This window comes from Octopus bimaculoides, chromosome 28 (assembly GCF_001194135.2).
Source record: "Octopus bimaculoides isolate UCB-OBI-ISO-001 chromosome 28, ASM119413v2, whole genome shotgun sequence".
Classification (NCBI taxonomy): Eukaryota; Metazoa; Mollusca; class Cephalopoda; order Octopoda; family Octopodidae; genus Octopus; species Octopus bimaculoides.
This window is the reverse complement of record NC_069008.1, coordinates 18365278-18375458: the sequence shown is the minus strand read 5'-3', so window position 1 is coordinate 18375458 and position 10181 is coordinate 18365278. Positions and strand designations below refer to the sequence as shown.

General features: G+C 36.6%; 1 protein-coding gene across 1 annotated transcript in view; it reads right to left on the bottom strand.

Moving 5' to 3' along the window:
* Window positions 1-74: 74 nt before the first annotated feature.
* Window positions 75-10181, bottom strand: part of LOC106869097 (protein FAM183B) — a 13307-nt gene continuing 3200 nt past the window's right edge. The window contains exons 3-4 of the mRNA XM_014914629.2: window positions 4872-4975; window positions 75-393 (exon numbers count right to left, since the gene is read on the bottom strand). Coding sequence (XP_014770115.1) covers window positions 286-393; window positions 4872-4975 — 212 coding nt within the window. The 3' untranslated portion in view covers window positions 75-285. The remainder of the gene's footprint in view (window positions 394-4871; window positions 4976-10181) is intronic.

Sequence of the window (10181 nt, the reverse complement as noted above, 5' to 3'; positions counted from 1 at the left end):
ATATATATATATATATATATATATATCAACTTCTTATGCACATAACTGTATCTAAAATATGAAACTGAACACCATTTCTTAGTTGATAATTGAGATTTATTAATTAAAACAGCAAGGCCAGCATGAAGGCCCTACAATCACCATTGTCATTAGACAAAAGATTTGTTTTTCATTAAGAAATCCATCCTCTTTTGTGCCCATCTTTTGGAAGAGAAGTTCTGGCAGAGTTAAGTGTGGGGCTGTGGAGTGATACAGCCCCTGGCTTTCATTTGATTTATTTATTTATCATTGCTGTGCCTGTTCTTTCATTAACCAAACTGCCTCCATGTAGTCTGTGATGCCAGTCCGGACACGGGGGAATTGAAGTCGGCGGTCATTGCGGTCAAGGTCCACCTGCAAAGGAAAAAACAGCCTGCATCAGAGAAAAACTCACACACACACACACACACACACACGAATAAAAGCTTTTTTGGTGCTGTTCACAGTAATGATATTGTAAATAAGAAAATGATTAGATGCAAGAAATGGAAGAACTGTTCCTTATTTCTGAAACAAATTTTTTTCCAATTTTCCAAAGAAATGAAAGAAAACAGAATATTGACATTTCAGAAATTTTAGTCTTAGAAGCTGGAGAATAAATTGGAACCAGCAGACGTTGCCCCAGCTAGGGAGTGAGATTAAACTACTGGAGAGAATGAGTGGTCCACATGTGTTCTGTGAGTTACAAAGATCATAGTAAGTTAACGTCATGAGAGACGTAACGTGATCATGATGTCCTAGTTAGCTAAGAACATCATAAAAGACGTATTAAGGATGTGAGATCATGGTGAGTAAAGAGAGACGTCTTAAAGAGATTGTGATGTCAAAGTGAGTTAATGATGCTGTAAGAAACGTCTTAAAGGGATTGTGAGGGCCTATCGATGATGATTTAATGATGTCACAAGACATATTTAAAGTGATTCCGAGGTCATAGTGAGTTAATGACGTTGTAAGAGAAGTCTTAAAAGAGACTGTGAGGTCATGGTCAGTTAAAGATGATGTAAGAGGTGTCTTAAAACGATTATGAGGTCACAGTGAGTTAATGACATCGCAACAGACGTCTTAATGTGATTGTGATGTTCTAGTGAGTTAATGATGTCATTAACGAAGTTTTAAAAATTGATTTCGAGATCATAGTGAATAAATGACGCCGTAAGAAACGTCGTAAAGTGATGCTTTGGTCGTAGTGAATTAACGAATTTCTAAGAGACGTCTCAAAGAGATTGTGACGCCATGGTGAGTAAATAACGTCGTTAGTGATGTCTTAAATAGATTGTTTCGTAACAGTGAGTTAATGAGACATGTTAAAGAGATTGCGAGGTGACAGAGAGTGGCGTCATAAGAAATGTCTTAAAGATACTGTGAGGTCAAAGTGAGTTGACGGTGTCATAAGAAACGTCCTAAACGGATTGTGAGGTCATAATGACTTACTTACCTCTTAAGAAATGTCTTAAAGTGATTGTGAGACTATGGTGAATTAACGACGTCATAAAATCATAAAATTTTGAAGTGAATTTGCGATCAGAGTGAGTAAACGACGTCGTAAGAGACGTCTTAAAGAAATTTTGAAGTGATTTTGAGATCATAGTGAGTAAACGACGTCGTAAGAAACGTCTCAAAGAAATTGTTTGGTCATGATGAGTTAATGACGTTCTAAGAGACATATTAAAATGATTGTTCTGTCATAGTGAGTCAATGACGTCGTTAGTCACGTCTTAAAAAGATTGTTTCATCATAGTGAATTAATGAGGTCGTAAGAGACGTCTTAAAGAAATTGTGATGTCATGGTGAGTTACCAACGTCGTAAGAGACATGTTAATGAGACTGTGAGGTGATTGAGCGTGGCGTCATAAGAAATGCCTTAAAGACACTGTGAAGTGGTAGAGAGTGGCGTCATAAGAAATGTCTTAAAGACACTGTGATGTCATAAGAAACGTCTTAAACGGATTGTGAGGTCATAGTGACTTAATTACGTCGTAAGAACTGTCATAAAGTAATTGTGAGGCTATAGTGAATTAATGACGTCATAAAATCATAAAATTTTGTAGTAATTTTGAGATCATACTGAGTAAACGACGTCGTAAGAAACGTCTCAAAGAAATTGTTTGGTCATGATGAGTTAATGACGTTCTAAGAGACATATTAAAATGATTGTTCTGTCATAGTGAGTCAATGACGTCGTTAGTCACGTCTTAAAAGATTGTTTCGTCATAGTGAATAAATGAGGTCGTAAGAGATGTCTTAAAGAAATTGTGATGTCATGGTGAGTTACCAACGCCGTAAGAGACATGTTAATGAGACTGTGAGGTGATAGAGCGTGGCGTTATAAGAAATGTCTTAAAAACACTGTGATGTCATAAGAAACGTCTTAAACGGATTGTGAGGTCATAGTGACTTAATTACGTGTCAAGAAATGTCTTAAAATGATTGTGAGGCTATAGTGAATTAATGACGTCATAAAATCATAAAATTTTGAAGTGATCTTGAGATCATGGTGATTAAACGACGTCGTAAGTAACGTCTCAAAGAAATTGTTTCGTCATGATGAGTTAATGACGTTCTAAGAGACATATTAAAATGATTGTTTTGTCATAGCGAGTCAATGACATCGTTAGACACGTCTTAAAGAGATTGTTTCGTCATAGTGAGTTGATGAGGTCGTAAGAGACGTCTTAAAGAAATTGTGAGGTTATGATGAGTTACCAACGTCGTAAGGGACATGTTAAAGAGAGTGTGAAGTGATAGAGAGTGGCGTCATAAGAAATGTGTTAAAGATACTGTGATATCAAAGTGAGTTAATGGTGCTATAAGAAACGTCTTAAACGGATTGTTAAAGTCATAGTGACTTAATTACGTTGTAAGAAATGTCTCAAAGTGATTGTGAGGCTATAGTGAATTAATGACGTCATAAAAGTTTGAAGTGATCTTGAGATCATAGTGAGTAAACGACGTCGTAAGAAACGTCTCAAAGAAATTGATTGGTCATGATGAGTTAATGATGTTCTAAGAACATATTAAAATGATTGTTTTGTCATAGTCAGTTAATGGCGTCGTTAGACACGTCTTAAAGAGATTGTTTCCTCGTAGTGAATTAATAAGGTCGTAAGAGACATCTTAAATAAATTGTGATGTCATGATGAGTTAGCAACGTCGTAAGAGACATATTAAAGAGACTGTGAGGTGATAGTGGTGTGATAAGAGATGTCTTAAAGACACTGTAATGTTTAATTGAGTTAATGATGTCATAAGAAACATCTTAAAGGGATTTTGAGGTCATAGTGACTTAATTACCTCGTGATTGTAAGGCCATTGTGAGTTAATGACGTCACAAAAGACGTTTAAAGTGATTTTGAGATCATAGTGAGTGAACGACGTCATAATAAACATTTCAAAAAGATTGTGAGGTCATAGTGAGTTAATGGTGTCGTAAGAGACATTTTAATGTAATTGTGATGTCCTAGTGAGTGAATGACGTCGTTAAAGACATCTTAAAGGTATCGTGAAGTCATGATGAGTTAATAACGACATAAGAGATATCATAAGGCGATTGCGAAATCATGCTGAGTAAATGACGTCTACAAAGAGATTGTTTCGTCATAGTGAGTTAACTACGGCGTAAGAGAGGTCTTAAAATGATTGTGATATCACAGTGAGTTAATGACATTGTAATAGATATCTAAAGTGATTTTGATATTAAAATGAGGTAATAACGTCGTAAAACACGTTTTAAATTTATCTTGAGGTCATAGTGAGTAACTGACGTCGTAAGAGATGCCTCAAAGTGACATTTTTGGTCATAGTGTGTTAATGACGTCCTAAGATACGTCTTAAAGTGATTGTGTGGTGATAATTAGTTAACAACGTTGTAAGACACATTTTAAAGAAACTGTGAGGTTGTAGTGAGTTAATGATGTTGTAAGAAATGTCAACGTGAGTTAATAAGGTACGAAACGTCTTAAAGGGATTGTGAGGTCATAGTGACTTAATTACCTCATAAGAAATGTCCTAATGTGACTGTGAGGTCATAGTGAGTTAATGAAGTTATAAGAGACGTCTTAATGTGATTGTAAGGTCATAGTGAGGTGATGTCTATGAGATGTCTTAAAGAGGTTGTGAAATTATGGTGAGTTAATGACATTGTAAGAGATGTTTTAAAGCGATTGTGATGTCTTAGTGAGTTAATGACATCGTAAGAGATGTCTTAAAGTGATTCTTCGGTCATAGTGAGTTAATGATGTCATAAGAAGATTGTGTGGTGAAGGTGAGTTAATGACATTGCAGGAGACATCTTAAAGAGATTGTGAGGTCATAGTGAGTTAATGATGTTGTAAGAAATGTCTTGAAGCAATTTTGAGGTCATAGTGACTTAATGGCATCGTAAGAGACATCTTAATGAATCAGTAAGGTCATAGTGAGTTAATGGGGTTTTAATATGGTGTCTCAGGGAAATCCTTATGATTGTTTGTCATTAACACTTTGTACCTCAATATAACAGGTCCACAATCAACCTCAAGAGTTTCCTCTGTTGTTTTGGTCTCTTTGTCTAATCCACTGAGACAACCTAAGTACAAATCCTTCCATCTATCCACTTTTAATTAATACCTTAACATCTCAACCTGTGGCAACCTTTTGCAGAGGTCCCTACGGCTGTCCCCTTAGCATTCGCTTCACTCAACCTCAAGAGGACTCTATGGCAGCTGTACCCCTTTAACATCCTTTCTTGCATCTCATGATCAACATCTTATAGAGCTGCACTCCACTCTGACTGACTCGGTTCCCCTGTGACCCCTCAAAATCCCCCACAGGGATGACCCCCAACAAGTGTGTGTTACCAAAGGCTGAGTTATCCAACCAATTTCTTGAGACTCGGTCTGTGGATACTCGTATTTCTTCACAGGTTCCAGATTGGCCCGTTTGATGACTGTCTTGAAGTGAGCTGGAAAAAAGAAAAAGGAGGAAACAGTAAGGGGTTAGTTTAATGTTAAGTGGGGGGGACACAATTCTAGGGGGGAGAAGAAGGGTGAGGGGTAAATAGTGGGACAGGTGAAGTATGAATGTCACAAATTCACACATTGATATTTACATAGCAAATATACGACTGATCCGATGAGGGAGATACCTACATGGTAGCTAAGTATGGTAGAAATAGCAGCCAAATCTCCCTCAAATCACACCTTACTGTCTTATGTATTTATATATGTATGGGCCAATGAAGGCCACCTCTACATGGTAGTTAGAGCTGGTAGAAATAGTAGCCAAATCTCTCTCAAATCACAACCTACTCTCTTATCTATGTATATATGTAAGTATGAGCTAATGAGGGAAGTCTCTACATCGTAGCTAGACCCGGTAGAAATAGCAGCCAAATCTCCCTCAAATCACATCTATTATCTTAAAATAATACATAATTCCTAACAGGATTCTGGGAACAGATGTGATGGTCGTGGCTGGAACATCTTTGATTATAGGTCTGACCTGGGGGGGGGTCAAACAACAACATCCCCCATACCCAACAGCAACACAACTAGGCTATCATACTACATAACAACGCTACTACTACTACTATCTCCACCACCATCACCACAACAACAACAACAACAACAGTTGAAAGAATCTGCTGGAATGTTAAGTGCTTAAATACTTCCTGTTTACACAAGACTACCCCCCCCCGCCACTGCTATAGGTTTACTACTGAAAAATTGTCATAAGGAGGGGAGGGACTGTTAATGTATATCTAGGAGTACATTATCTAATGTGTCCTTCTTTGTTGTTGTTTAGCCCCGGGTCAGCTCTGATCCAACAGACCTGTGATTGAACATGTTTCAGCCAGGGCCAGCTCAGCTTTCATTCAGACATTGTCTATCTAGGATTACATTATCTAATGTGACCTTCCTTGTTTTTGATGTTGTTGTTTCTGCACCTACAACAACATCACTTCCTGTTGTTTCATGAAATATTCCCCACCACCACCACCACCACTATCCCTGTCCTTATTCCCCCCTCCACACACAGAACCCCACCTCCTTGTTAATGAGGGAACCTCTACACAGTTCCTTGGCATGTTAGACATCCTAGTTAAATAAATCTCCCTCAAACCACATTAGACAGTCTCAGAATAAAAGAAAAGCTGCTGATACATTATACATGTTCAGGGCGTCTGGGATAAATTTGATGATTTTTATTGTCTCCTTTTTGTCAGGAACAGCTTGAACAGTCAACAGCGTTGGAGAGCATAAAGAGGGACCCTTTAGCATTCAGATTATCCTGTCAAATCTAATTCTTATTTATCCACATTGTTTTCACTTAATCATGGATCATTTCATAACTTTATTTTTAAAATGACATTGTAGGATAAGGGTGAGAGGCTGGATCTGGCCAATTTGATCTTAAAATAGGTAGAATATATCGGCTGGATGTGGCTGGTTCAACCCTTCAGCATTCAGGTTATCCTGTCAAATGTAATCCTTATTTATTCACACTGTTTTCAATTAACCATGCATTGTCTCATAGCTTTCAGATTTCAATGTTGTGGTTGTTTACTTTTAGAACGACATTGTTGGGTAGGTATGAGAGACCAAATCTGGTCAATTTGAACATAAAACAGGTGGACTGTTTCGGCTGAATATGGCCAGTTTAAATGCAAAAGGATTAAAGTTGTAGTTGAGAAAATATTAGCCGACATGGAGGATTACTGGAAGCCATCTGAATGTTGGAAAGAAGTTACCTGTATCATGGTGATTGGCAGCGGGTATCCAAATGCTGACGACATGACTCACTGGTCATGATGTCAGCATTGCTCAATATTCTGTGAACATTGTAAAAGCTGTCAGATGTGACAGCAGCCACCCTCTTGACCCAGGGCAGCACTACCACCTCCAGGCACTTGATGTAGGCCACTGTGTTGAGTCTGAAGCCATGTGGGAAGATGAATGGAGGCATAACGTCACCATCACTAGTGATCACTCCAAACACCATGATGTTGACTGGAAGTTTGATTTTTATCGCTCTCAGTACATGTCCTCTGATTGACACCCAAACACTCTGAAATGTTCGTATTAGACCTTCTGGTGTGAATGCCAAGCAGTATAGCATGTCATTTCCAAATTTCTGGCAGGGTAAATTGCGTCATGGTGCTGTTTTCTCACAGACAGTGCCCAACTGATCCTACTATACTGTGTAGCCGACAAAATCAAAAACAAACAATGAGCATGCATGAAATTAAGAATATAAAATGGAGACAATTTATCCATTGCAACCTGTATATAAATGTGAGTGTATAAACAAATACATACCTGGATGTATACATGTGTATGTATACATGCATATACATAACTTTGTGTATATACACACGTACACACACACACACATGTTACAGTTCCTTTTTAAGTTCAGTTATAATTAAAAACAATTTTACATTAATCTAACTCTGTACTTTTGTACAAATTTATTATTCTTCAAAGTTGACTTCAAAGTTTTGGCCATTTAAGCCATCGTCAGATTTCCTGTCTCCCTCCCCCCCTCTCTCTCTCTCTCTTTCTATATATCTACATATATATACATATATATACAACAAGAAAAAAGGAGACAATAGTCAACAATAGAACGTAGTTACTGTAATACATTATGAGCAAATAAAAGCTGGGATGGTCATGGCTGGCACATCCTTGATTATAGTTCTGTTGGATCAGTCTGACCTGGGGCTAAACAAGAACTACTCCTACACACTTCCAGCCCCAAAATGAGAGGATTGTTTGTAGTGAACAGTGATGGGAGGGGTAGGGGGATTAGTGAATGGATACCATTCCACCACCCCCTCTAGGCCCCCCCCACCACCACCCCCATCTCCGCCACACTCAGTTTGTCAGACCACTCACCAGTTTGTTTGTAGAGATCTATGCAGACCACCCATGTGGATACACACACACACACACACACAGACATGTACATATATGTGTGTGTGTGTCCGTATACATATACATATATATATATATATATATATATATATATATATACACACACACACACATATACAGTTTATAATAAAAGAAATACAAAACTATATACACATGTTTGTGTATAAATCTATACCTTTGAGTGTGTGTATATATATATATATATATATACACACACACATACACATACATACATACACACACACATATATACACATATAAAATTACACATAAATATAGATGTACACATAGACATACACAAACACAAGTTTATATATATATATATATATATATATGTATGTATGTATATATATTATATATACATATATAAATATATATACATGTCTGATGTAAAGTTTATTTGTGTGTAGTGGAAGATGTGATGGTGCAGATGGTGATTGGGGTAGCAGTGGAGTAAAGGGACATTAAAAACGATGGTTTACAGCACAATCTTACAGAGACTGAAAGAAGCCCATCGGATGCGTGCATAAACATAAAAATGTGACAACAGATGCAGACTTTGCTGAGGTAACTCACATCATAAGCAGTTGTCTGAAAATGTCATCACAGTATTATCTACCGATGAGACACAATGTTGTAGCTAGGACACTCTATAATGAGATCTGTTGGAAGGATAAAGAAATAAGAACCCACAATATGGTAGAAGTCATAGCCATTCGTAATAAAAAGCAATACTGGTGGAATATCCCAGTGAAGACCTCACTAAAATGTAAGCACCACAGACCTGATAGAATGATTTGGGATGGAGAAGAGAAACTGTGCACAGTTGTGGTATTTAGCCGCTCAGCGGATGTTAAAATAAAGCTGGAGATCAGTGAAAAAGAGAACGCCTATGCTGAACTATTGAGAAATCTGCAGGTACTCTATCCAGATTACAAGTTCACATTGGGGCCCTGGGATATGTAACACATGGCCTAAATAGTAATCTTGAGAAATTATTCTTCTCAAAACCAGAAAGGAGAAAGCTAATTCAAAGACTACAGATCCAGTCTATCACTGGAACTGTAAAAATCTGTAAAACTTTCCAGAAGTTTATCATTTAAATATACATGAGCTTGTCTGGATATGTAGCTATATGCATGAGAATACATACATAAAACAAAACATACAAATCGTCACATGTACCTACATGCATACACACACACACACACATGACTTGAGATGTTTGTCTTGCCTTAACGTTGCTTTGGCAATTCTGATCAAGGAAAAGATGTTTCCAAAAGTCATGGCTGTTGTGTTGTTTCCTGATTTCATAAGCATGTCCACAAGTGTAGTAAAGATTATTTGCCAACATAACATGGCAGTAGTCCTGGTTTAAGACTAATGCTGCTGTAATTTAGCCCCAGGAGACACCATCTCCAGCTGGCTATATATATATATATATATATACGCGTGTGTGTGTCTATGCATGTATATACAAACATAACTATGTCTGTCTTTCTCTCTCTCTCTCTCTCTCTCTCTCTCTCTATATATATATATATATATATATATATATATATATATACATACTCATATATATATATATATATATATATATATGTATGTACAAACATATGCATGAAATGGTGTGTGTCTATATATATATATACATAAATATACACACATAGTTAGAAATAGATAAAGGAAAAGAAACTGGGTCTATCTGGTGGCAAATATATACACACTTAAACACACACACACACACACACACACACACACACACATATATGTATATATATATATGCAAACACACACACGGGTAGATAAAAGAAGACAGAGATTGTCTATTTGATGTCAGACTCGTGAGAAATTTATAGGAAATGGCTAAACTATCTTTATTCTATAGACCTATGTGTGTGTGTGTGTGTGTGTGTGTGTGTGTGTGTGTGTGCATGTGTGTATGTATTGCGTGCATATGTGCATGTGAGTGTGTGTATGTGTATATATATATATATATATATATATATCGACTTTAAATAGAGCTCAAAACTGATCCATTGAAAATACTTTATTATAATAATAATAATAATAATAATAATAATGAAAATGACCTATGAACATTTCGATGCAATATCCAGAATGATTCATACATATTATAAAATATTATAAAATATTATAAAATATTATAAAATATCGGATACTACATCTCCTCGGGGTCCCATTATTATTGTTATTATTATTATTATT